Source organism: Chaetodon auriga, chromosome 18 (genome assembly GCF_051107435.1).
Source record: "Chaetodon auriga isolate fChaAug3 chromosome 18, fChaAug3.hap1, whole genome shotgun sequence".
Classification (NCBI taxonomy): Eukaryota; Metazoa; Chordata; class Actinopteri; order Chaetodontiformes; family Chaetodontidae; genus Chaetodon; species Chaetodon auriga.
In genome coordinates this window covers 11,838,786-11,865,575 of record NC_135091.1, presented here as the reverse complement: position 1 = coordinate 11,865,575, position 26,790 = coordinate 11,838,786, and the positions used below count along the sequence as shown (strand labels likewise).

The following is a 26,790-nucleotide window of genomic DNA, read 5'->3' as shown; positions in this document are numbered from 1 at the left end:
CACACTCTCTTAGGACTCCCCTGCGAGCAAGCTAGGCAGGTAGGTAGGTAAACTCAGCACTGGATCAGAGAGGAGAGAAAGGGAGAGGGGAATGTGTGTGTGTTTGTGTGTGTGTGCGCGCGCGCTGCTGCATCGCTGAGCTACAGAGACCGGAGGCGAGGAGAGCTGGAGCGTTTGTCCTTGAGACTGACTGACTGACTGCAGCTGTAGAGCGGAGGACCAGCCATCCAGCCAGTGGATGAACCTGACAGTGAGTACTGAGCAAAGGCAATAAGACGAGCGGCTGGGAAGAAGTAGACGCAGCCTTCTTTTAATTGCAGCAAATGTGTTTTTGTTCCTTGTCTGCTTAGAAACAGTCCAGTGCGCTGTTTGAATTGAAACAGAGGTGTGTATCGTGTGTGTGTGTGTGTGTGTCCAGGTGGAGGTCTACTATGCTCCCAGGTCAACTCATCTCTCAGGCTTTTTATTTGCTCCCGTCAATACTTGCTTTCCAGCCTATGTGGGACTTTGTAAGCAGTTCAGCAATTGTTCAGATATTCAGTTTGCCTGCAGCAGCGTCCACTGTGTCTTTGTGTGTGTGTGTGTGTGTGTGTGTGTGTGTGTGTGTGTAGAGTCAGGAAACATAACATTATTGTACATCTCTACAGCTCCGTCCCCCCTCTCCTCTCTCTCTTCTCTCCCACTGCTTGTGTTGACAGATCGATAGTTATGCATCTATAATTGGAAGTCATCATTTATGGCGACCCTCCAAAGCGAGTCATTATCATGTGTAATCTTGCAGAAAATTACATTTTGACTGGTGTACCTTGGCGTGGCCAAGAATCAGTGGACTGTGCTGAGCGGACTAACTGGCTGCAAGGGTTGACCGGAAGGTGGGGTCGCTACAAGAGGACCCCCGAGCCTGGAGAGAGGTGGTGTAGGGTGGTGGGGTTTAGGGCTAGAGCCATGAGACAATGGGCCTGGTGTCACATTTTGCCTGAAAGCGAAGAAGTCCCAGCAGTGGCCCTGGGTGCATCTGTGTGATCAGATGAGGAGGGACAGGAGGGAGTCGTAGACAGACGGAAAGTATGGCAACACAGTGTGGAGGATTACAGAGAAGGGAAGGAGGTGAGCGAATCACAGAAAGATAGGCGAGTATTGGCGTTAGCGCTCTGTGGTGTGAGACAGCGCCGTGAGCTGAGACTGGCTCACCTGTGGAGCTGCTGACAGAATGTGTTAGGCCACGTTAGAGGGGCGGCTCTAGATGGATGGGTAGGAAAAAAGGAAGCCGGGAGGTGAATGCATAAAGCTGTGGTGGACTTTTTTTTAAACCAACATGACAGGATAGCTCTTTTAGTCTCTGTGTACGTCTGTGTTGATTTGTTTATTGTAGACATGCTGACAGTGAGCCAGAGGGCTAAATTTGCCACCTGTGGAGATAAAAGTGATATGATGAGATAGACTGTGTGCTGTTATGTGTGTGTGTGTGTGTGTGTGTGTGTGTGTGTGTGTGTGTGTGTGTGTGTGTGTGTGTAGTTATGCGAAAGTGTGTATAATAGTTCCTGACATCAGCAGTAGGTATATGGTGCTGACTCCCAGGATTCTTCGAGTGTGTTGGGCCCGCACCGGTGGCTCCTCACCTACGAAAGGTCTGGGAACCAGGTGTGTGTGTGCGTGTGTGTGTGTGTGTGTGTGTGTGTGTGTGTGTGTGTGTGTGTGTGTGTGTGTGTGTGTATGTAAATGCATGGTTGTGAAAGCATGTGTATGAACCACATCTGTTGAAGTAAAGTCTCATTTATATAGATCAAAATTGCAGATCTCCTGTCATGGAAGAAGTACACAGATCCTATACTGAAGTAAAAGTACCAATATCACAGTGTGAAAATACTCCATGGTAAGTAAAAGCACTGCATTTAAAATCCTACTCAGAACAGACGTTTTATCTAAAACTAAATGTCAAAGTGCTCATTCTGTAGAACAACGGCCCCCATGTTCACAGACAACCAAAATATGACAAAGGACCCTGACGACATGCTGCTTTTGTTTATAAGACATCACCAGCTAATAAAATTGGGAACCACTGGTTTAATCTTTCACAGTACATTGCCTTATATAAGCTTATTAAGTGTTTTATATGTGACATCAAAAGCACAATACTTCCCTGTGAAATGTAGAAGTGTAGAAGTATAAAATAGCAAAGTACAATAATGTGACACTCTATCTTTAGACCCCTTGAATTGAATAAGGAAATTGTCCCCCCTCCCAAAAGATCTGCAGACATGCATTAGATTAGATGTAGAGTAATCAGAAACAACTCTAATATTACATCATGAAGAATCAGAATGATAATATGAATAGATAAAATGCAAACATATGAGGAAAAACATGGATCAGAGGTACCACCAGGCACTGGCTGGACCCAGACCACAAACCAGCTCTGCACCACAAAGACCTGGAAAGAGGACAGAACACACAAGCACGCAAGAGGGCTCAAAACTCAAGGGCACATTCACACAGAGGCAGAGGAGACTTGAGATGTTCCTCATTTTCCTTTTCTAATCCAAAACACCGTGGGTGAACTAAGGCTAATGTCAGAGCTGCAGACCAGAAGCCGACCAGTTAATCCAGTGCTGCCTGTAGCGAATATGAAGGGGTCGTGCTGTGGTAATCCACATTATGTTGTTAGGAGAGGCTTGGTTACATAATCACCCTAAGAACCTCCAGATGGGCACCTGCCAGAAGACAACACGACATGATGTCTAGATGGGGAAATAATGAAATGTACTCGACTCTGTGCTCGCTCCATATTCAGGATATCTGCTCAAACTTCAGTCACGTCAGACGCCCATTAGAGTCCTTCACAGTGCTTTTAAATAATCTGCCCTGACCAAGCTTGTGGTCAGTTCAAGGCAAGATGCTGCATTGTAAAAAAAGCTGCTGTGAATTTCTAAGAAAGCTGACCACTAGGGGGCAGCCCAGCCCCTAAATTATTCGGGTATGTAAACCAATTAGAGGAGCCTGCATTTCTCCAGTTTTTTCTTAGTGCAGTTAGTCTCAAATATTCATAAAAATCATCCTAAATTAGACCTTCTGAAACCGTGCCTTCCTGAATGCCTTCCTGTGCACATACATTTCACATCACTGACTCACTTCCTCCCCAGTGGGACCACAGGATCTCCAGATAAGTGAAAACCATTTGAAGACCATTGACCCTCTGAGGATAGCAGCAGCAGGTCCCAGTGGCTCTAAGTGACATTTCAATGGATATGTTGCTTTAAGTTTCTCCCAGAGGCTCTCTAAGGTTTCCGCCATGGACGTGTGTGTGTGTGTGTGTGTGTGTGTGTGTGTGTGTGTGTGTGTGTGTGTGTGTGGATGTTTGTGTGTATGTGTATTACTCACATTGTGGGGAGATAAATCTGTTTACACAGTCACATTGTAGGGACTCACCTTCCTTATGGGAACAAAATGCAAGCCCCCATCATGTAAATCATTCAGTTTTAGGGTTAACATGTACAGTTAGGGTTAGGATAACTGTCCAGGAAATGAATGTAAGTCTATGTGATGTCCCCACAATTGATGAAAACATGCCTCTGTGTGTGTGTGTGTGTGTGAGTGTGTGACCTCTGACTCCTGTACAGTGCGTTGGAGATCAATATAGTGAAAGTGATCCTATTTCCAAGCGCTCATCTGTCAGCCAGTCCATCACCCCCCCCCATCCATCTATTTAACCACACCAAACCGTAAAGCAGCTTGAAGAACGAAGCTATTTTTTTCCATTTCTGTGTCATATTTCTCTCTGTTCCTCTCATGTTTTCCGTCTTATTTTTCTTCCTTTCTCCCTTTTCTCAGTCTCCCCTTTCACTTACAGCCCCCTCCATTTGTAACGCATTTAAGTGTCTGAGAGGTACTGTGTTGGTGCAGCGAGACAATGGTGTTTGCACACAGTGTCAATAGTCTTTCCCTCTGTCTCAGTAATTGATGGATGACTGTGAGTCAGGCATAAACTAAGCAGATTACACTCACTAGATCTGAGGGCTGATGCTAATGTGTGTGTGTGTGTGTGTGTGTGTGTGTGTGTGTGTGTGTGTGTGTGATGCATGGTGGGGGTTGGAGTTGCAGAGTGACTGTCCAGTTTTGGAAGTCAATCCGACAGCTGTCCCTGGAGGCTGAGATTTGGTGGCTGTGAGTTTAGGGATGAAGAGAAAGGGTTGAACACACACACACACACACACACACACAGACACACAGACACACATACACGTGCGAGGGCGTCTGCTTCACTCGTACTTCCCCTTTTCTTCAGAGAAAATGGGATGCATCTGGTGTGTGGGGTCAATAGCTGGCAGCTGGGTGCTGTGTTACAGGCAGCGCCCCTCTGGAGCAGCTATTGAGCTCCTGTCCTCGGTTCGGCGTCAGCACTGTAAAAATACATTTTTTTTCGGTGTAACTGCAGCCATGCGTGTTCAATTTCATTTGCCGCATTTCGCTTGTTTCCATCGCTTGTTATGTCTGGATTTTGCTTTGCTTCATGTCATTGTCCTCTCTGTTCAGTTTACTTGTCAACCGTCGTTGGTGGTTTCGTCCTTTCTGTTTGTTTGAAGTTGACTTCTTTCTTTTTTAAGCCCCTTAGGTTTTTATTTCATCAGAACTGTACAAGCTGCCTTTTTGCTTTTTATCTAAATACATTTTTGACAGCCAGCAGGAAGTTTCAGTGGCTTTAAAACTCCTTACTCCTTACTGCTAACTCTTTACCCTGCTCGATGATGACTGTTCAATCAAGCGGTTGAAACGTCTTTTCAGTCTGTAACCTTTTTATTTAGACACAGGGCCTTTGCAAAACAAGCCTTTGCACGGTGGTGCACAGCACTAAGGAAATTATCAGAAAAATATCACTCCGGAGCGTTCTGCCCTTCAGGTAGTCCACTTGACGCCACTCTGGCTTGACTCAAGTGTGTCTCACTATTGTTGTGGTGTGTCGCAAGACCACTCAGCTGCTGCCAAGGAAAATATCAACCACTGATAAAATTATTAATCTCTTCTTTAATTTCAACCTGCACTTGACTTCTGTATGAATACGTAAAAAAAAAAAACCTCCTCAGCTTTGTTTGAGCTGGTACAGAATGCATTGATGGCTCCTGCCAGGGAGATAAAAGCCACTTCGCTTTAACGTCAACATCCAGTTTCCTAAATGGTTTATAAAAGATAATTCCTCGGTGTAGATAATGTTTTATGTGATACATTAACTTTAGGAGATTTGATACGATAGTAGCACTCAGTGTCTGGCTTTTTGTGTTTTATGGTTGAGATAAAATTATCTGCCATTAGAAATCACACGCTCTTTATCTTTTATGGGTTTCTATGTGCGCTCTTTGTGTTTGCATGTGCTTGCTTTCATATGTTCGTTTACACATGCAGCGCGTCTGTGTATGTGGCTGCTTTGATGCGGTGTGTCTTTCTGTTGGCGAACTGTTTCACGTGGTGCATAATGAGATAAGGCCCACTCCATGCAGTCTGCTGTCTGGCCTTTATCTGAGCCACAGATTAGTGCAGGTGATTTCATTCCTGTGGAGATTGGTTTCGGCGAGGGTCAGTTCAGAGCACGAGCGCAACGTCATGTCGACGAGACAGGAAGAGACAGGCCGAGATGGAAAAGAAAAGAGCAGAAATTCTGATGTTCCCGAGCACCAAACTCCCTTTGACATCTGGGCATTTTTTGATGCTCCAATATTTTTGGCCTTTTTGGCTGGAAATGATCTTGCTCTTCCATCACCATATGCTAAAATACACAGGGGGCTTTTTCAGCAAACTTAAGGAATTAAGGAAGTTAACTCACAAAATTGGACAGGAAAGCAAGATGAAACACAGAAGTTATGTTTTGCTCCTTTGAAAACGCTTCCTTTGTGTATCACCGCATAGCCAAACACGTTAAAACTCATATTCTGTGTGTGCAAAAGCGTGTTTGCATCTGCATAAAGAGTGAATTTTGGTGACATAGACGGGCGTGTTTGTCAGTCGTTTAAGTGGATTAGACCATAGTGACAGCAGATTGCATAAGACTCACTGTCACCTCACTCTCGCTGCAGAAATGGCAGTATTCATCATTCTAATATTCAAATCAAGTCAGGTTGCATTAACAGCAACTTAAAGTAGCACTTAGTGGGCATAAGGCAAGGGCGGTATTCACTTGCTCACTTTGCTGTGTTTTCCTGCGCTGTCGTTTCTGTCTACCACACCGTGTCTTGTTTCACATGCTGGTAACTCTTTTGAGTGCCAAACACTACTTACTCTCATTGTGCGTGCACGTGTGTGCTGTCAGCAAAAGGCGAAAAGCATCACATTAGGCACATAGCCATAGCTGATTAGAGCAGATAAAAGTACTGTAGCAGTAAGTCAGTTTAGGCTTGGTTACAAACATATGCGCATAAACGTTTCTATGTGTGGACGTTACATCTGTGTGGGACAATACGGATTTTATTCCAGACGTGGCATTGACTTTAAAAGGAAATTATTTTGTGTATTATAGCTACCATTTCCACATTATTATATGTATCTTTTTCAGCTCTGAGCAATGCTACAACAAGCTTTTTTTTTTACATTATCATTAATCTCTTGATTATATCTTCAATCAATTGATGAATTATTTTATGAAAAAAGTGAAAAATCTTAGTCACCATTGTCCAGATCCCTGGATAATGCTTGTTTTGTACGACGGTCAGTCCAAACATGTTTAATTTACAGTAATATAAAACAGGGAAAAACAATCCATTTTCACACTGAAGATGCTGGAACCAGATTGTTCCTTAATAAATATCTATTATTGATTATTAAAGGATTAGACATACATCTGATGGTGTTTCTTTTATCACCTTTTTTCCCTAAAACACACTGCATAGATCATTTTGCTCTTATAAAATTCTAAATTGATAGAGATCAAACAAACTGGGTGATATAGACGGATGTGTTTTGGGGCAGCATATAAGAAAAGGTTACGGATGCAGATCATTATTTATCTTTTTTTTCCTCAACCACTATGATTGACACCAAATCTGCTGCTAGTACTTGATATTCTCCCTGCGCATTACAGGCCTAAAGGTCCTTCTAAGAACTAAAACCTGTGAAATACTCTACATCCTCTGTTGTCATCCACCTGCCCCAGTAAGAGGCCGGCTCTCACTGGCTCAGAGGGCAGCCAATCAGCTGCCGGCTCAGCGTTCCGGGGGAAGGCCATTCAAATGATGTGTCTGAGTATTCATGAGGGCCAGCTTTGCTTGGAGACCCTTGTCACAGCAGCCAGCTACAGTCACAACAGTCAGGACTTCAAAGGCAGCCAGCGGCCAGGGGCTGTTGGTGAGAAGTGTGAATGACAGGAAGGCAGGGGCAATGAGAGGAGCTCAGAGTGTGACACAAGGGCAGTAGATGGAGACAAAGTTTGGAGGCAGAATAAAGAGAAAGTGACAAACAGCGCAGCGAGAGATACAGTTTATAAAATCTGCAGAGGAGGGGAGGCAGACAGGAACACACGTCCCCGGACACAACATTTTTCTCCTCTTCGGAGCATGGTGGCAGAGTGCACATGGATTTAGTCGACCTCTACCTCCCAGAGTGTTTCACCTACCACTCTGACACAGAGTAAGTACTTTCACTCTGCACAATGACTGTACCGAGCACTGAAGAGCATACTCTCGGAATCAGTGGCACACAGGTGTAACAGCAAACTGAGAGGAGACTGTGAGTGAGAGTTACAGTAATAATGACTGACTGCCTCCTTATTTGATCTGGGGGACGTTATGTGTGTGTCTCATGACTCATAAGTGTCTGCTCATGTTCACGCGTTTGCTTTCATTCTAAACGTGCGGCGCTGGTCTTGACTGTATGTACTGTGTGCTTTCCATTTCCAAGCTGATTTGAATACTTAAGAGAATCAGTTTCATTCATGACACATCTGTGCGCTTGAAATAAAAATGACTTTGCACATTAAGAGAGCTGCAGCGTGGGAATCGGGGTCCGTCACACTTGGGAAAATCAAGTGTGATGGTGAAAGGACAACACAAGTATTTCAACTGCTGTGTTAAAGCATCGTGACTGTTCCCTCTTTCTATTTGGGAAATCTTGACCTCTAACATTTGGTTGTTCATTAATTACAATTTACAGTCTTTATTTTACAAGAACAAGACCTAAAATTGCCCCTGCCATTTATCTTCATTTTGATTAAGCTGGTGTAAATATTTGCAATTAATTACCAGTTTTAGGCCTGCAGAGTGCCTGTTGATGACCTTAACAATTATTTTCATGAGTGGTTAATCTAATATTAACAGTAATTAATCTCACTTTTGTTTCTTAATCTTGCTTGTGTTGTCTAGCCAACTATCCAAAGCTTAAAGATATTCAGTTTAAAGTAATACAAAACGGAGAAAATCCTCCCAATTCAGCCCGTGAAAGTGGTTTGTTGACTGGCCAATCAGTTAATTGAGTAATCGTTTCAGCTCCATACAGAATGAAACAGATTTACGTAAATAAGTGTTCAAATGTGGTGTTTTTTCTCTCTGTTCTTTGGGGAAGTTTCCATGAAATTTTCTCATGTGAGGAGGCTCGTTTGCATTGCTTACAGTTGTCATTGTCCAGCCTGTTTGTGTGTTGATAGTGAGGGTGAGTGGGTAAGACCAGTTTGGTGTGCTGTCAGCCGAAGCTGCTGAAAATCTTCCCCCGACACGAGGAAAAGCAAATGAAAGCCTGCGACAAGATGTGCGAGGCAGCTGTTTGATTACCCCGAGACTGCTTTTTGATTGCCTTTCTTTTCCGTAATCATAAAAAAATCATGTTCATTATCATCACCGCTGCGCTTTTTATCAGCTGTGGCATAATCACTCGGCTCTGAGAGCACACCGAGCATTTTAGGATTGAAATTAACTTTCTCCCCAGCAGACAGAGATAAAGAGAATTCAGAGACAGACAGACAAGGACAAAAAAAAAAAAAAGACAGCGAGGCAGAAGACATGTGGACGTACAGGTTGGCTGATTGCCGGTGACAGAAGCAGGCAGATAAAGGAGGAGAAAAGGCGGCGATGGCCACAGATGATCCTCTGTATGGCACGCTATCCATGTTTCCAGAGCCTGCGGGTCCAGGCTCCAGCCACAGGCACCTCATCTCCCAGCTAACAGCCTCGTCCAAAGCCTGACTAAGGCTCTTACGGCTGGCTGGGGGTGCCACTGATCCCTGCTCATCTCCTACTGGCTCATTAGTTTAAAAAAAAAAAAAAAAAAAAAAAAAAAACACTACTGAGACCCCACTGACCTAAATAACTGCTCCTCGGGGTTGGGGTTAGAGCTGAAAGGTCAGTCAGAAGGACCTCAAAAATATTTGTGTTTTTTGGTGATATTGCAGGGAATATCTCTGTCGCCTTGAATCTTATTTCCACTTCCCCAAAGCGTATACATTTGCCTTCGCTCCATGTTCTTTCCATCTCTTGGTCAGTCCCCTCTAGTTTTCTGTATTTCCTTCCCTCACTGTTTTCTCCCCTCCCTCCCTCCCTCCCTCCCTCATCCGTTGGGTCATTGTCTGCATTATGACTCTGCTCATTTGAAAGTGAGTGTTGCCGTCTCTCTTTTCTTTCAACACCCCAGGTTAATGAGCCACAGGACTGCCCCTTCCTTTCTGTCCCTGCCTGGTCTTTTCACACTCCCTCTATCTGTCTGCCTCTCTTGTAATTTCCTCCTGCCCCTCTTCTTCTTCTTCTTCTCCTCTCTTTTTTTTGTCTCCTTGTCGTTTCACGCTGCATTTTGGCCTTTGTTGCCAAGGTGCAATTAGACTTGTTTTGGACACAAAGAGGATAAGGTATGATAACTTTGAATACCCACTGACGCGCACACACACACACACACACACACACACACACACACACACACACACACACATCCTCTCTGATTTATCCCTCCTGCATGCCGCTGTAGAAGCTGCACCAACCGTCTTTTGATAGGCTTTTATGTGGAGTTGTAGATTAGTAATCTGTCAGAGTGAATATTACATCACATCTGATCACCCCACTCTCAAGTCATTTCATTATGAAAGCAAAACGCCAAGACACCCCCCCCCCCCCACCCCACCCCCTTGTGATGCATTATAATGGGAGAACACAAAGAATAGCTCACTCTGTACCTGTCAGAGACTTGACACAGCAATATGGACGCCTGTGATAAATAGCCAGTAGGTAAACCAGTGAGTCACTTTAAAAGGAAACTGAAATCTCTTCACTGTACTCTTTCTTCAAGGTGGATTGTAGAGGTGACAATGACAAGAGCGGTGGATTTAAAATGGCATTTTGTTTATAGGTTACTGAGGTAAAATTTGGGGCTTTAAGACTTGAGCTGCATCATTTTGGACCCCTTCAGGAATTTTGAAGATGAAGGTGTATTTCTCTACAAAACCCCTTTTTTTCCATTTAAAAAAGGCTCTCAATTGTTTAAAGCCACACTAATTAGTATTTCTATGTAAACAATGGAACAAATGACAGTAGTGACAACCCACATTTACGCTTTTTAGCATCCTTAGGTTACTTGTTTTGCTTTTACGACCCACAGCTTTCCGTTTCTGATTCACTCTCACTGCTCTTGTTGACCTCATTTCCAGTCATTGAGGGCGACTGTTTTCTGTGACAAATCTCTGATAAACCTTTCGTACGCTGACAAGACAGACAAAATCAGCCACTGGCCGGTTGACATAGTTGGTGGGGCCCCAAACAGAGCTAAAAGCAGAGTCAATGCTGGACTTACATACATCATATGACCAGAAAGACAACTCCAAATAAATGCTACTGTTGCTCTGTGCCTGCTGGATGTGTAAAATAGGCGAACGTTTGCTAGCACGTTCGCCATAACATGTTTGTAGGCTGAAATGTGTCAGCTGTTGCCTCACCAACTTTTGGTACTAACTGATATATTTTTGTCTGTACCAAAAAAAGTGTTGAGGTTGGGGAGCGGATGTTGTGATTATGTTGCTACGCTTGCTTGGTTTTCTCACAGAGGCGTCTTCTGCTGGCTCTTGCGGTATCTTTGCGTTTCTCTGAACCTGCGTACGTCTGTCTTTGTGGGTTTGTAGAGGGGTCAATAGCGCGTGCCCAAGGTTTTCTCTGGGGGTGGTTAAAAGCAGCCAGTTTTTTTGCCTACCAAATCACTTGTGGCTGAGGAAATACTGATTTACATGACAGGAAACAGACTGACTTTGATCCACCTGACCAGGCCAAGATTAGAGTGGGGAACACGCATGGCTCTGTGTGTATGTATCTGTGTTATTTCTCTGCACGTGGAAGTGCGCAACAGAGAGTGAGACAGCAGAGGGCTTTTTAAAGTTGGCCTGGTGATGAACAGTTGCATGCGAGTATGTGTTGGGGTGTTTATGAAGACACTTGCTTTAAAATGTGTCTGTAAGTGTGTGTGTAAGTGTGTGTGTGCAGGCAGCTTGAACGTGTTCCTGATCACGTGAATCTGAAGTGTATGCAGCCCGTCTATGATTTTTATTTTTACATCCACACATGAACGCCTGACGCCATGATGTGAGTGTGTGTTTTCAGGATGTGCGTGTGTGAGCGCAGATCACATGTCAGCGAGCCTACAGTACACCTCAGCTGGTTTCAGCTGCTTTTTCCTCCTCGGCGTGGTGACAGAGAGTCTGTTGCGGTCACATTGTAACCCAATAATAAAGTAATGATGCACACTTAAACATGCAGGCATACGAGAAGATTTATTTCAAGCTGTTATAATGGAGGTATTCTTAGAAGCTGATTCTAAAAATATGTTATCAATGCCAAGATATGGGACATGTGTCATGATATTAGAAAATATTTAGTTATCAACAGAAACTCCTTACTGTCGTCTTTAGGGATTTTTGACCGCGCACAACAGCAACAACATCCTTTTAGCTGTTGTAGGCTGGAGTGTTTGAAAGGTCGAGCATGGTGAGTAACCAAGAGACAATAGAGAGAAGTTAAGAGGCAAGAAAAAAAAAAAAAAAAAAAAACGAGAGAAGCAAACGTGTTTGGATTGAACATAATGGCGATGATGATGTGGATGATTGCTGGTTTGGCTATTTCCCTAGGTTTGTTTAAGCCATCTCCTTCTTTGAAAACAAAGCAGTGTAATGGACAGCAGCTTTGCATATGTGGGAAATGCCAAACGGCTGGTTTAGATAGGACTGGGATGGATGGATGCATCAATGAAGATAGGTGGAGATGGAGATGTGGAGGTAGTCGCAGCATTGAGGGAGACTGATGAGAAAAAAGGATATAGTTGAAAGAATATGAGCTTTCTGTGCCTTTATGTTTCTGGATACTATATAATAACTGATATATATGAAACCATAAATTAATCATGGTAAGCTGCTTATTATATGATTACTATCTGTGTAAATGATGCCTGACTTAATAAAAATAATCAAAGCCTGCAGACTTGAAGGTCAGTTGCCAGTAATTAATATTAATAACAATACCAAGGTGACTCATCATAAAAAGCTCATCTGAAAGTCAAATCTCTCCCCATCATGAATATGTATGCCAATAAGGTGCAAATGCAATCAAATTTAATATGTTTTCTCCTCTTCTTTTCCCCCTCTCTCCTCTCTCCTCTTTTTTCTCCAGACATCTCGACAGGATGTCAGTGAGGGGCTTGGACCCCACCTGTCCTTCCACTATAAAGCGTGAGCCCTCCAGCCCCAGCCCCAGCTCTCAGGGCGACGTCAGCCCGGCCCAGCCCAGCCCCGGAAGCTCTTCGTCGGACACAAACTCCAGCTACGGGCCCCTGATCAAAGGCCACAATCACAGCAATGGGCTTGACTCGCCAGGCCTCTATGGTCACGCAGCGGGTTTGGCCAACAATGTCGGAACAAACAGGTTGGTGTATGCACTACACTGTCCCTTATTTTGTGCGTTTCACCCCACTTCAGATGTTACTATCTGAGCACAGTCCTTGTGATTTCTTCCCTTCACTTCCTCCCTTCCTCTCTTTCTCTCCACCTATATCCAGGAGGTTTGGGGAGGAAGAAAGCCCAGTGAAGTGTGAATTCATGCTGGGCACGGTGGCCAAGCGGCTGTGTCTGGTGTGCGGTGACGTGGCCTCGGGCTACCACTATGGTGTGGCCTCCTGTGAGGCCTGCAAGGCCTTCTTCAAGAGGACCATCCAGGGTAAGGGCGAGACAAACACAAACACACACACACACAAGACAGTACAGGAACATGCTCAGTTTTATACTTAGTAGCGGAGTTTATTGTGCATAGCTGATAATGTCTTCCTGTGTCATATAAACCTGTTTTACAAGCAACACGCTGCAGATGCAGTCATTCCCTGAGCGATTGTTTTGGTATAAACATGCCCCAATCAGTTAGCTCACAGCGTCCACCTCCTGCCTCTCACACCGCAGAAAGGTTTTGAACAAAGACCTGTTTGCAAACAGCTGATATGCGGTTTTACTTACAGAGCATGGTGTATATAGTCAACATGTTTGAGTTCAGGCTTTAAATCTTCAGATAACATATGGTGCCGAATGTGTGCACATTCCCTTCAGCCCTGAAATCTGTTAGTGGCGAGAGCCAGCAGCATGCAGTGGAGGGGGGGGTTTATAAGGATAGTACTGGGCTCTGTCGGCTCGTGGCCCAGGTTGAGGACCTGGCAGGCTCCGTTGTGTTTAGGCGTCTAGAAGTTGGCCACTGTTGATGGGTTCAAAGGGCAAACAGGATCAGAGGCTGTCAGATCAAACGGGGAGATCTGATGTCTGGCTCATCAGCTACTTCCTGTTTGTGATTGAGGGTGGCAGCTGAGAGCGCCTGCAACTGGCTGATCGCCATTGGGCTTAGCGTGCACATTTGGCTGCCATGGATCTTACTCTCAATTAGGTGTTGGGGGCATTTTTTGTGTGGTTGCACTGAATGTGAGCGATAAAGCCACAATTAATGAGGATGAAGATGAAGATTTTACACATGAAGTTCAGTTTACTCATCATGAGGAGTACATCATTTTATGTACCCTGATGATGATGTCATAGCAATGTCATCAGGGTCATCTTAGTTTCTGTTTGAGATTGTGAATTTATAACGTAAAGTCACAAAAACTGGAGGTGTGGAGATGTGAGTACTTGAAATCTGAAATGAATGTTTTTGCTTTTGTGAGTCCTCCAACTTCATGGAAGAGCTTTAGTAAAGGTCTCCTTTAAAAGTGCCCCTTTAAAATCTTGTGTGTGACACATTATAATGAAATTTAACTTTTGATATCAGAGCTGTGAAAGTCAACATGAGACTTTTATCAGAATTAAACGGAGACATGATAAACGATCATATTGAATTATTGCTCCATTGTCTGCACTTCAAAAAATGTGTTTTTTATCTTCCCTCTTCTCCTCCAGGCAACATTGAATACAGCTGCCCGGCGTCCAATGAATGTGAAATCACCAAGAGAAGGAGGAAATCCTGCCAGGCCTGTCGATTTGTGAAATGTCTGGCTGTGGGCATGTTGAGAGAAGGTCAGCTATACACAGAAAATCACTTTAAGGGCTGGGTCAAATCATTGTTTGAGTCACTTTTTCCAGGATTGATCGGTTGGTAGACTTGGCAGAAGTTCAGACCTCATCCTTTAGACAGGTGAGATGGAGAAAAAGCACCTGGAGAGTGACGGCTAACACGAGTCTGCAATTTCTTTGTTGTGCATTCCAGGAAACAATACCCCGATTACCAGCTGAGATTGTCTCAGTGTCTCACCTGATGGCATGTGCTGTGGTTCTGTAGACTCCAGTGAAACCTAAAACTTTTGACAGTTAAACTTCAGCCCCTTAGTGCCAGCTGTGATGTGTGTGTGTGTGTGTGGGGGGGGGGGGGTCCATGTATGGGTAGTAAACACAGGGCTGAACAATGCATAGCCGTGTCTTTGAGGGGGAGGAGAGGGCTCCTAACTGTTCAATTGTGTCAGTCTTTGCTTCACCAATGTTCCTCCAAAATAGCTTCTGGAAATCTGCCAGTGTGTGTGTGTGTGTGTGTGTGTGTGTGTGTGTGTGTGTGTGTGTGTGTGTGTGTGTGTGTGTGTGTGTGTGTGCATACTGCAGAAGCTAGTGAGATAATGGAGCGAGCTGTTGCTAGAGGCTCCTTTAAATGAAAATGTAGGGACTATTTTAAAAGTTTGAGTGGGGATTTATTTCAGAGGTTAAATAGATATGCCAGATAATTTTAGCATTTACATTTTTATGCAGCTAATCTCTCCTATGCAAAACTTCATTGTGTATGCTCATAAATATGGACAAAGAGTGGTGACATGTGTACATACCACACAGAGAGTCTTTGACAGCGGTCAGGTGCTCCTTTGGTCTGACCGTGTGCCTGTGTGGTGGCATATCGTCCAGATTTAGAAGTGACTCAAAAAGGAAAACATTAGCGACGTCATACTGTACTGGACACTTGCTGCATGCTGCGTAGGGTCCGGAGATGATAATAGAGAGGGGAGAGCAGATAAAATGTGTGTTTTTTGTGTGTGTGTCTGTCTGTGGTGGACTGAGGGATAGTAAATGTAATTGTCTCAGGGCACCATTTCATTCATTAACGAGTGATTGAAAAGGCAAAACCACAAACAACACAAGCTTCCTTCACCTTGGGCTCTCTGGCTCTCTGTTCCCTCAAAGGTCGGCTCACGGTGCATATCATGGTTTCTTTGCGCAGTGAGGGATTATTACCATACCATTACCATGCACTCACTTTTGGTTTCACCTCCAAATAAAGTCATAAAGTGGCTGACCTGCCGACTTGGTTACAACCCGTGTGACTGTCTGACCACTCTTCTCTCGCCCTGATTGACGTGGCTGCAGCGATGTCTCCATGTTTTCCGATCTCACCAATTACTTTCATAAGAATAACATTGTCAAGGCCGACAGAGGTGGAAAACTATGAAAATAAGATCCCAGTTGTAATAAACTGGAATGATCCTTTAATACTTCCTACTCAACTCCAGCATCTGTTTATCGCTGCTGTGTGTCTTCCTAAATGTGTGTGTGTGTGTGTGTGTGTGTGTGTGTGTGTGTGTGTGTGTGTGTTATGGATACACAGAATTATAGCATCTTTACACGCGTATCAGTTTGTGTGTATGAGTTTGCGTAAACACACATCAGTCTGCACTCACGTTTATGCACACACCTCTGTGTGTTTTTGTGAGTGAGTGTGTGTCTGCCCTTTTTCTAAATTAGCTGCTTTTAATAGGGTGGGGGCATCAACAGCATCCCAGGCCGCCTCTCAACCCCACCTCCTCTCGCCACCCCCTTTGCTTTCCCTCCCCCCTCGTAAATTCCTCCAGATGCCTTGTGGGATTCCTGGACCTCCGTGAAATGCGAACTGCCCCTCGTAACTCCAGTCGTAAGCGCCCTCGTAACGCGCTTCACCGTGTCTCGTAATGCCCCTCTTCCCCGGAGAGGCCGCAGTAAAGGATGAGACAGAGGAGCTGTGAGGTTTAATGGGGAGAGTCAGAGCCGTATTAAATACACAGCTAAAAGACATATAGACCCCGGGCAGGATTTGATTAAGCCCTGTTTAGGGGTCAATTCTACAGTTGGTGTCGCTTCCAATTGCAGTAAAAAGGTGTATGTTAGCAAAATGTGTGCAATATTTTAAAAATACAATATATCATACGGGTGGATCCTGTATTTTAAGGGTTTATGTTCCCTAAGATATGGTCAGTGGTGCAGCAATACCTCCATAAAGTACCTTCATCTCCGTCTTTGTCTCTTCACCGTCTCATCCCCACTTCCTGCTGGGTGGAGTTATTTGGTCTCAGGTGTGTTAATCATGCTGTTAATCTGTATACTGAGAAAAGCATCAGAACAGAACAGAGGGACTATGTGTGTGTATGGCTGCCAGCTTTCCAAATCCTTTTTATTCGCAACCAGAAGCAGCGTGCAGGGAACGTAACGCCACAGTAGCGTTGGGGGCAGCCATGTGTACATTTGTCACAATATCTGAGAAGCGTGGGATTGTTTATCCTGAACACACGCTGGTGGTGGCAGCAGCGGCAGTGATGGAGGCGGAGGGGGTGGGGTGGGGGTGGGGGTGGGCGAGTGCTGCCACTAGAACACAGTAACATAGATCAATCCGGATCAGTGGCTGATCTCCATATTCCTGATCCTGCTGCACTGTGTGCCTTTTGGGAACCTGTAAAGCCTCTCATGTGAAGGTCCCGACACCCTCAAAAGAAGGCTGAGTGATGAAAGTGGTAAAAAATAGATCAATGTCTGAGTAGTCCGTGTTTATCGAACTCTGATGGGCTGTACAGACGAACCGGGTGGAAGTGTGTGTGTGTGTGTGTGTCTGTTATCCACCAAAGCTATTCTTGGCCTTTTGGTTGTCAGCACATTCCACTGTGAAGAGTTACACTTAGCTCAGATGTGTGTGTTTGAATAACTGTCAGATCTGAGCATAAACACACACACAAACGCGAATATACCCATATAAAACACACTTTTCAAACAATATCGAACTACCAAATTCCTGTGATTTAATCCAGTGTTTGCCGACAGTATGTTTCAAATCTGATGACAACACACACGCAAGCACCCTCATCCCCCACCCGCAGAAAAAACCACACTCGCTATTTGCCCCACATGACGTCACCTGAGGTTCAGGGGGCATTGAGTTTACCTGGAAAATCTCTCCTTTAACATCCCGCTCATCTAGCACAATACGATCTAAAATCATTGCCATGATACTTTGTCACATCTCTCTTGATGGAAATAAATGTAAGAATTTATATATATATATATATATATATATATATATGTATATATATTTTTTCTATAGCATTTCTCATATGTGCACTTCGCTGCTTCAAAGTTTACCATTCATGATAAAGAAAATCTGCCATCAGGATGTCAAACTGAACAAACTGGATACTGCACACATTTATGAACACTGAACATATTTACCTATATGATATATATACAGTATATAGGCAACACCTGAGTGTGATGTTTAATAATTGTCTTATGGAAGAGTCTGCTGGCTTACAGTGAGGGTCACACACCACATTCTCACACCATCACTCTGTTATGAGCGGTCCTCTCTTTCCATCTTACGACCTCTGTTCATGGTACATTAATTAATAAAGCAGAAATTCTATAAAATTGTTGTAATGGTGATGGCCTCACTATAACATGACAGAAAATAGCTTTACAAACCAATGATGCCAAAGAACCGATCCATGAACTGATGCAACCCCACCACACATTTCATATGCCTGATTAAGAGGACATTGTGTTATTTTATGTGGATGTTCCTGCATGAATATATGCGTAAGTCAGAATAAGTACAGGAGGCAGCAGGCTCAAGGGGATGGAGTGTCACAGTGAGGTGTCAAGTGGGCAAATAATACCCTCAGAGTGTCTCTTTCAGACACGAGTGCCGTGATAGATCTATCCAGGGCCACTATGGCCGTTTACACTGTGTAGATCAGGTAACCCAACACCAAGACTAAAGGCTCCCTGAGTCACGTTCACACACACACACACACACACACACACACATTTTCTTTAGAGATGCACTTGGTGACTGTTACTCTAATATGCGTGTTTCTCCATGAACATGAATTCAATCAGCTTTTCCTTATCTAAATGCCCCCTTTACACGCACACACACACACACACACACACACACACACACACTTGCACACACACTCTTAAGTCCCCATTGGCATGGTGACAAGGTTACCACAATGCTCGTTAAGATGAGCAGTTGTCATCGGCTGCTCTAAAGTTGTTGGGAGTCATGTTTCAGGATGCGTGCTGCTGTGCCGGCATTAGACATGTCCTGTGCGGTCTCCTTGGGATCGTTAAGACATGTGAGCAGATGATTGGGCAACATCCTGATGGTGAAGCCTCTTTCTGATAACTGTTTACCTGTTTGAGTCGTGTCAAACACTCGACTGATGCAAAAAGTAACTTCTGCACACCGACTGTTTACACCAAATGCATCATTAAGGTCCCTTGTTTGTGTGTCTGTAGGTGTGCGTCTGGACCGGGTTCGAGGCGGCAGACAGAAGTACAAGAGGAGAATAGACGCCGAGAACAGCCCGTATCTGCACCCACAGAATGCCTTGCCTCAGAAAAGAACATGTGAGTGCACAAACAAAGGTTCACATTAACTATGGTGCACTGGTGCACGACTGTAGTACATAATCGTTGAGTCGTCAGTTGATGTTAATGGGATTCCTTTATTGTAGATATGAGAGGCTCTGGTTTTATCCATGTTGTGTTTTACAACAGTCAAATGATGCTTTCTGTGATGTCAAAGCATAGAATCATTTATACAGCTAGTATCTGCTAAATGCTATTCCAACTGTGTAGGCTTGTATCTCTTAAACTTCAACTATGCATGGGCTCATGAAAACAGCCCCATAATACAGGAACATGCATTTTTTGCACATAATCCTGTGGATTTTCAAATGCTTACATTATATCCTTTGATTTAAAGTCACTAAATTTGGAGATATGTGTTTTTTTCTGCACAGTGACAAAAAAATAAAATAAAATGAAATTAAAAAAAAAATAATTGAGAAAAAAAAAAAGGTTGGGATACAGTTAAGCAGATATAATTTATTAGAGGTTGAAATAACTATACATGCAGGTCCAGAAAATAGCCAGTATCTGTACTCACTACGATATTAATTTGATTTCATTCAGTTTGTGAGCTTGATAGATCATATATGTGTATGTGTATCAAAGATTTTTTTTAAAACTTGAATGTCTCATACTCTAGGCTGCCTTCAAATTTGGCATTTCTGACCTTTTTGGAGATGTGATTGTTCTGATGCTGTTTGTATCCATGGAGTTTGGTGTAACTGATTACATGATATATAATCTTTATAATAATAGAAATCAAATTTTACTCCATCTCTCTCAGTCACTGTCGGAGGCGTGGTAGAAAACAAGGTGGTGTCTCTGCTGCTGGTGTCCGAGCCAGAGGGCATCTTCGCCATGCCGGACCCCACTGTACCCGAGAGCGACATCAAGGCTCTGACCACGCTGTGTGACCTGGCTGACAGGGAGCTGGTGGTCAACATCGGCTGGGCCAAACACATCCCAGGTATGTTTCAGTCAGAAACCCCCGGACTCAGTCAGTCAGTCAGTCAGTCAGTTGTTTGCTCACACAATCCACCGCACACATTAGCTCACATTAAGTCTGTAATCAGATCAGAGACGGAGACTGTTGTGACTTGTGGTTGCCAAGACATTCGCTGGATGCCCAGAGGGGAGAGGGTGCTGGTGCGGCTGTGTGTTATCCGTCAGTCATCCTCCATCCCCGTGTGTGTGTGCGCACACCATGTCCTTGCTGACCAATGCGTGTTCCTAATATATCAAGCAGATGACATGGGCCACCTGGACGTTTTAATTCATTTCCTGGGCCGCGGGCCGCCTCTGAATTACGGAAATCCACCTGACACTTGGACCACACTTAGCTTCTCCTCTGACACGGGAGCAGCAGAGGGGATGTCCAGGGCTTTTTTTTCCTTTGGATGAGAGGGTGGAAAGGAGAGAGGAAGTGCATTCTGACAGATTAGTGGGATTAAAACGCTGGTATGCAGCTATGTTGGCGGATGTAATCGTATGCGGTGGCAGCGGGGGTTCGCAGGTCTGCTTTTGATACTTGGCTCTGGAGACCTTGACAGTGCTTACAAATGAAAAACAGCACTAAACCATATTCAGAATTTCTCCCAAATCAACAGTTTATTCAAGTCAAATATATGCTGAATGAATGAGAGAAACAAATGATGAATACCACCATTTAATCCAGTTTTTAATAATGTAAGACATTTATCAGCCAGTGGATCATTCATTACAAAATCAGATTTTTAATTTTTATGTTTTTTATCTTAGCATTGATCCCAAAGTTTACATGTTTCACTGTAAACATGATCACATTCAGTGAAGAGCTGATTGACACAGTGTAAATAATAGATGAGAAACAATCAGACAGAGAGAAATAAGATCATTCTTCAACCTTAAAGCTTCTTAAGAGGGAAATAAAAGGGAAACACTGGATGATAAGCAGTTAAACAATAAATCCCATATATGCCCAATACCCTGGTACAGGTAGAGGCTCCAGCAATGATCCTCATACTGGAGGCGTTATCATCTCTTGATTTCTCTTCTGTCCTGTTTTCTTATCGTCTTTTTTTCCTCTAACTGAAGCTGCTTTATCAGCCCTGGTGATCCACACCCAAAACATCACCAGGAAAACACCTGGGTTTTTTTGTTGATGTCTTGTCTCTGAAATGCTTACAAAACAAACAAAGCAGGTGTGTGTGTGTGTGTGTGTGTGTGTGTGTGTGTGTGTGCTTGAATCATGACTATATTTGTCTTCATATTTCTTCCAACACAGTGGACATGAAGCAGCCATTTGAGTTTGTGCTAGTGTTTGGTGTCCCTCATCAGAGTTTCCATTGTTCTGTTAGAAAAGGAAGAAGAGCATCAGCACCTCCTCCTCCCCCACCCCCAACCCCCCCCACCCCCAGGCCATTGCTGTCTGCCTCTTTTCTCCTGTTGTCGGCTCTTTACTGTCAGAGCACGAGACAGACGGAGTCCGACTGATGGGTGTATTTGTAGCCCTTTGCCAGTGGAGGGTTTGGCTGGGAGAGCGGGGCAGCGGTGAGAGGAGGCCGCAGACACCCACCTGAGGGAGGAGAGGGAGACAGGGAGCCACATATTCACCCAACTGTCAAGAAAATTTGACTTAAATTTTTGAAATGTCACAAAAAAAGATGCACTTCTGTCAGGCGAGCTGAGGCAGATAAATAGGCATTTTGTGTGCAACAGTTCACATCCATCTGAAAGAGGGGAGGGGGGTTTAAAGATCTGATCAGTAAGCAGGCAGATTGTTACTGTTCATTAGTGTCAGTTAATGCTGAGTGCTTAAAGATGGCTTTTCTTTGATAAAACGGAATCATTCATGAGGCTAAACATGCCGAGCATGCTGTTTTCAACATGTCTATAATGCAAAAACATTCAGGGAACTTTTTCTCTTGACAAACTTACAAAGGGATTAACTGTTCCAGCAATTAGTTAAAGGACCAGTGTGTCGGACTCAGTGGCATCTGTTGGTGAGGATGCTAATTGCAACCAACTGAACATAGGAGAATATATAAAGTCAGTGTTTGGTTTGTCCGTTCTGGGCTACTGTAGAAACATAGCGGACTTTATGGAAGAGGACCCCCTGTAGATATAAAGAGCTCATTCGAAGATAATGAGAACACAAAGATTCTTGTTTCCAGGTGATTATGAACTGATGAAAACATGAATATTATACTCTGTTCCTGCCATATGAAGCTACTGCTGGCTGCCAGTTATCTGAGCAAAAACATGGAAATATTTCCATTTTCCTTTTCTGGACTTGGCTGTAGTGAAGTTACCACTTTAGAGCCAGTGCCTGGCCAGCTGCTTCCAGTCTTATGCTAAGCTAGGCTAACTGACAGGTGTTGATCTTCTAATCAAACTCTTGGCAAGAAAGCAAATAAGCATATTTCCAAAAACGTCACACTACTACAAATACATAGATGAATAGAACAGATTTGTGGCAATCCGTTGGTAATGAAGCCCTTCATCAGATATAAAAATGTTGTTCTTACAGCGACTGGGAATTTTTGGTTGGCATCACTGATAAAAAAAAAGACAGAGGAAAACAGAAAGGGAGAGGCAGAGCAAGAAAATGGCAAAGAGAAAAAGGATGAAGAAAAAAACAAGAGTGACTTGAGCGGAGATGACAGAGATCACGAGACAGAGGACAAAATGCAAAGAAGGGACAATAGCATCATTCAAGGAACAGGTTGACGAGGTAAAAGAGACCAAGACGGCTCAACCAGCCGGAGACAAAGAAAGAAAGGTAGATAAAAGAGACATAAGAGAGAGAATGGATAGTAAAAAAAAAAAAAAAAAAAAAAAAAGACTGCCCCCTCCTAGCAGTGTAATGACCATGTCACATCAGCTCTGGATGAGTGGCAGGCCACACGGCCCCCATTGCTGGGAGAACCAGGGTCCTGGGCAAAGTGGCCAGGGCCATCTGAGTTCTTTGCCCAGGGGGAGGTGAGTGTGATGGGGGCTACTGTCCTGGCTGCTCCCCCTCCTCTGTGTCTGCTCTTATCAGGCAGATTGACAGTGATGTGGTCTGAAGTCTGAGGGCCAGACTGGCAGATGAGCTGGCTAAAGACCAACTGCCCTCTTTGCTTTTGGCCTTTTTGAGTCTGTGCTGCAAGTTGGCTGTCAAATGTATGTGTGTGTGTGAGAGAGCAACTGTGGTGTGACTGGCTGTGTGTTGTTGTTGATATGATACAACTAACAGTGGCAAGGCAATTTCCCTCTCCTTATTGCCTTCAGTGGCCTTTGCTTTGAAAAAAAAAAAGGCCTTTTCTCTTTATTGAAGGTTGAACTTGTATTTGCCCTTAAAATCTATCAATATGTTGCCTGAGATTTCATCACACACTCACACAGGTCTCTGTCCCTGATCGATGATGCCGTGCCAGAATACTGATCCCTATCGACCAATGAAATTGTGCACAGACAGCGTTTCCAATCAATCAGGGAGCAATAGTGGGGAAAGGGGCGCCACTGACGTCCCCGTGGTGATTGTAAAGAGCAATGGATCCTGATAACAATCACTGATGGTGTCAAAAATACGAACGCCTCCCCTTCCTCCCCTCACTCTGTAAAATCATCTATTTAATTACAGTAAACGTGTGTGTGAGTGTGTGTATGCGGGTTTATGTGCGGGACGTGAGCGGGTTTAATCATGCTCCTGTGGGGTGTAATTGTCAATCAAAGTGGGTGTGTCCAACAGAGTGTAATTAAATTCACCACTTATTCACTCCTCTGTCCTTTGTTCTGCCCTTTGCAATGTGGCCTTGAATCATTCCGCTGCGTGAAAATTCTGTATCATTGATGATATTATAACACATACAGATTATTATTGTCATCACATAGACCATCAACCACTGTTTCCAATTTACTGAAGTATTCAAAAAGCTAAACGTCCATTGACATTTTTTAGCTGTTTCCTGCTGTTTCCAGGTTCCAGGCTAAGCTAAGCAAACCAGCTGTTGGCTCCAGCTTCATATTGGTCGTACGGACAAACGCCTTTATGCTTAAAATGTTTGCTTATGTGGAGCGTCCCTTTAAAGTCTTTGCTTTCTGCATCCCAAGTAATCGATCCTCTCTTATCCTCTCATCTTCCCAGGCTTCCCCTCCCTCTCTCTGGCTGACCAGATGAGTTTACTGCAGAGCGGCTGGATGGAGATTTTGATTCTTCGAGTGGTGTTTCGCTCGCTGGTCCTGGAGGACAAGCTGGTGTATGCCGAGGACTACATCATGGACGAAGAGCAGTCGAAGCTGGCCGGGCTGCTTGACCTCAACAACGCCATCCTGCAGCTGGTGAAGAAGTATAAAACCATGGGGCTGGAGAAGGAGGAGTTCGTGGTCCTCAAAGCTATCGCACTGGCGAACTCAGGTATTAAGTTAGCCATTACAGAGATCAGCCTGTGTTAGCATTTACTTCAAAGCAGCATTGTGCCCAACTTCAGCCTGACGGAGCTGCTATCTTAGCTGTAGACTCTCTTGTTCATCTGTGTTTACCTCCACGCTATTCCATCTCTCCTCGTAGACTCCATGCAAATTGAGGACTCAGAGGCAGTTCAGAGACTCCAGGACGTCCTCCATGGTGCCCTGCAGGACTACGAGGTCACCCACCACCCAGAGGACCCTCGGAGGGCCGGCAAACTGATCATGACCCTCCCTCTCCTCCGTCAGACCGCTGCTCGTGCCGTCCAGCACTTCTGCAGCATCAAACAGGACGGCCGTGTGCCTATGCACAAACTGTTCCTCGAACTGCTGGAGGCCAAAGCCTGACCCGAACAGAGACAGCCATTAGCTTCATCCGGACCCCCAAAACAGGGGCTAGGGTGACAGGAAGTGAAGGATAACGGGTAATGGTGTGGGTTGACACTATGTATTTGTCCATTTCAGCTTTGACAGTAAACTTTTGAATCTGCAGTCGCTCTATAGGGAAGCAGCTGGAACATTTTTAGAGCAAGACCCTTCCCACTCCCAGAGAAAGTTTGAATGGAAGTGAATGCAGCAGTTTAATTTGCGTTTATTGTCCGTGACGGTCTTTGCGGTCTGCGACGCTCCTTTAAAGTGTGTTGACCCGATTCAGTGGTCGAAGACGGATGGACAAACAGCGTAAAAGCAGAAGAAGTCGCCTTCTAGAAATATTTACAGTTACATGCCAAAAGTAGAGCTCCTTATGTCAAAAGACCACCTGATACTTGAAGATCCTCGTGGATTATTTCAACCATCTTGAAGCCTGTTAATCTGCATTCTAGTGCGTTTAGAGAGCCTTTAAATGAGTTGATTTTCTTTGTCCTTTTTGTATAGAGAAGGTAAATGTCTCCTAAGAGGTAAGTCTTGCCAAAGAGTAAAGACTCATACTATTGAATAATACCAGCATATGTCCACAATAATATAATGTGGCCTGTAAGACATTCACATGAACCTGCATCTCTGCTGTGTTGTGTATCGCAAAAGTATCTATCCACTACATTCATATATAGACGATTAAAGGGAAGCAAGAGAGTGGTCAGAGTCTCATAAAACAATAATCGGCCTCCTGATTTTTGAAGACCATTTCAGGGAAAGAGTACTTAATGTCATGGTACAACCGTACGACAGCAAAGTGATATTTATTTCAAAGTGTCTCAGTTCGTTTGCTGTTTTTTATTTCCTAATGTGGCATTAACGAAGAGTAGATTCAAGCAATTACAGTGGATAATAATTTTTTAAAAGATTTTTAAATGATATCATTGTAAGATAATTTTTTACTAGCTTCTCTGCTACAGCACTGATACATACTATGTATACCATATCATGAAATTCAAGACAGCGTGGTTAGAATTGGAGTACGTACTTGAAGCTCATAATGTCGTAGAGTTGTTGTAGACCCATAGATATAACTTTAACTATGTATGGCTGCCATACTGTATAATCTGGATAAGGGAGGCATTTGATGTCCTTTCTATGGTAGAAGTCTATGTGTAGGATGAAATTTGTGCACTACTTTTCCTTTTAGCCATAAAGTTTGGGGAAACCGGTGATGGAGGCTCTGTTAATCTGTTAGTGTGTTTTGTGTGAAGAGTAGTTATATCTGAAATTTGTCTTTTTCCGCACACGTCAAATGAAGGGATTAAACTCTGAAGGAATCTCAGTACAGTGACTAAAACGCCCAAGTCTTGCTCCTTATTTCACTCAAGGTAATGTGACACTATAACGTGCATATTTTTGTGACAAGATGATGGCAGCAATATGCCGGTTTAAATGTATGTACTGTACGTTTTTGCTGTATATACTGTACGTCATGTCTTATGCCAACAGAGATGTTTAAAGATGCAAATAAGCTTTGTTTGGATGAGCTGTGCCGTGCTATTTCATTCTCAGGTGGATTCTTGGGCAATAAAGATCATCCCCTTAATGCAAATATCATCTTGAGCGTCATCTTTCTAAATGAGGAGACAGACGGGCTTTGAAACAAATTCATTAAGCGCTGGTAAGTGGGCGCAGTCTATTCCGCACAGTCTGACAATGGACTCTCATTTTCAAGTAAGGCCCATTATGGCACATTTAGGCCATCAGAGCCCAGTTGGATGGAGATTTATAATTAACAGCTATAATGTAATGAAGTCCAGCAGTGGCTCTGGGGAGTGCTGGTCATCAGATGCCTGTTGAGGCCGATGGAAGCGGAGGCAGTCGACTCATCGCTTCATCATACA

At 43.9% G+C, this 26,790-nt stretch overlaps 1 protein-coding gene across 2 annotated transcripts; it reads left to right on the top strand.

Moving 5' to 3' along the window:
- Window positions 1-16: 16 nt before the first annotated feature.
- Window positions 17-26,495, top strand: LOC143336294 (estrogen-related receptor gamma-like). Of its 2 annotated transcripts, none has more exons than XM_076756365.1 (8): window positions 17-250; window positions 12,606-12,857; window positions 12,991-13,148; window positions 14,363-14,479; window positions 18,986-19,096; window positions 19,884-20,066; window positions 24,207-24,476; window positions 24,630-26,495. In XM_076756365.1, exons 2-8 carry the CDS (start codon window positions 12,619-12,621, stop codon window positions 24,872-24,874), a joined length of 1,323 nt encoding a protein of 440 aa, XP_076612480.1. In that variant the 5' UTR covers window positions 17-250; window positions 12,606-12,618; the 3' UTR covers window positions 24,875-26,495. The 2 variants fall into 2 exon arrangements, with proteins under 2 accessions (XP_076612480.1, XP_076612479.1); XM_076756364.1 differs by lacking the exon at window positions 17-250 and adding an exon at window positions 7,444-7,608.
- The last annotated feature ends 295 nt before the right edge of the window (window positions 26,496-26,790 follow it).

Coding starts and splice junctions, on each gene's coding strand:
- LOC143336294 (XM_076756364.1), top strand. CDS start 7,553: ATGGATTTAGTCGACCTCTACCTCCCAGAGTGTTTCACCTACCACTCT. Junction 19,097..19,883: donor CTTGCCTCAGAAAAGAACAT/GTGAGTGCACAA, acceptor CATCTCTCTCAG/TCACTGTCGGAGGCGTGGTA. Junction 20,067..24,206: donor CTGGGCCAAACACATCCCAG/GTATGTTTCAGT, acceptor TCATCTTCCCAG/GCTTCCCCTCCCTCTCTCTG.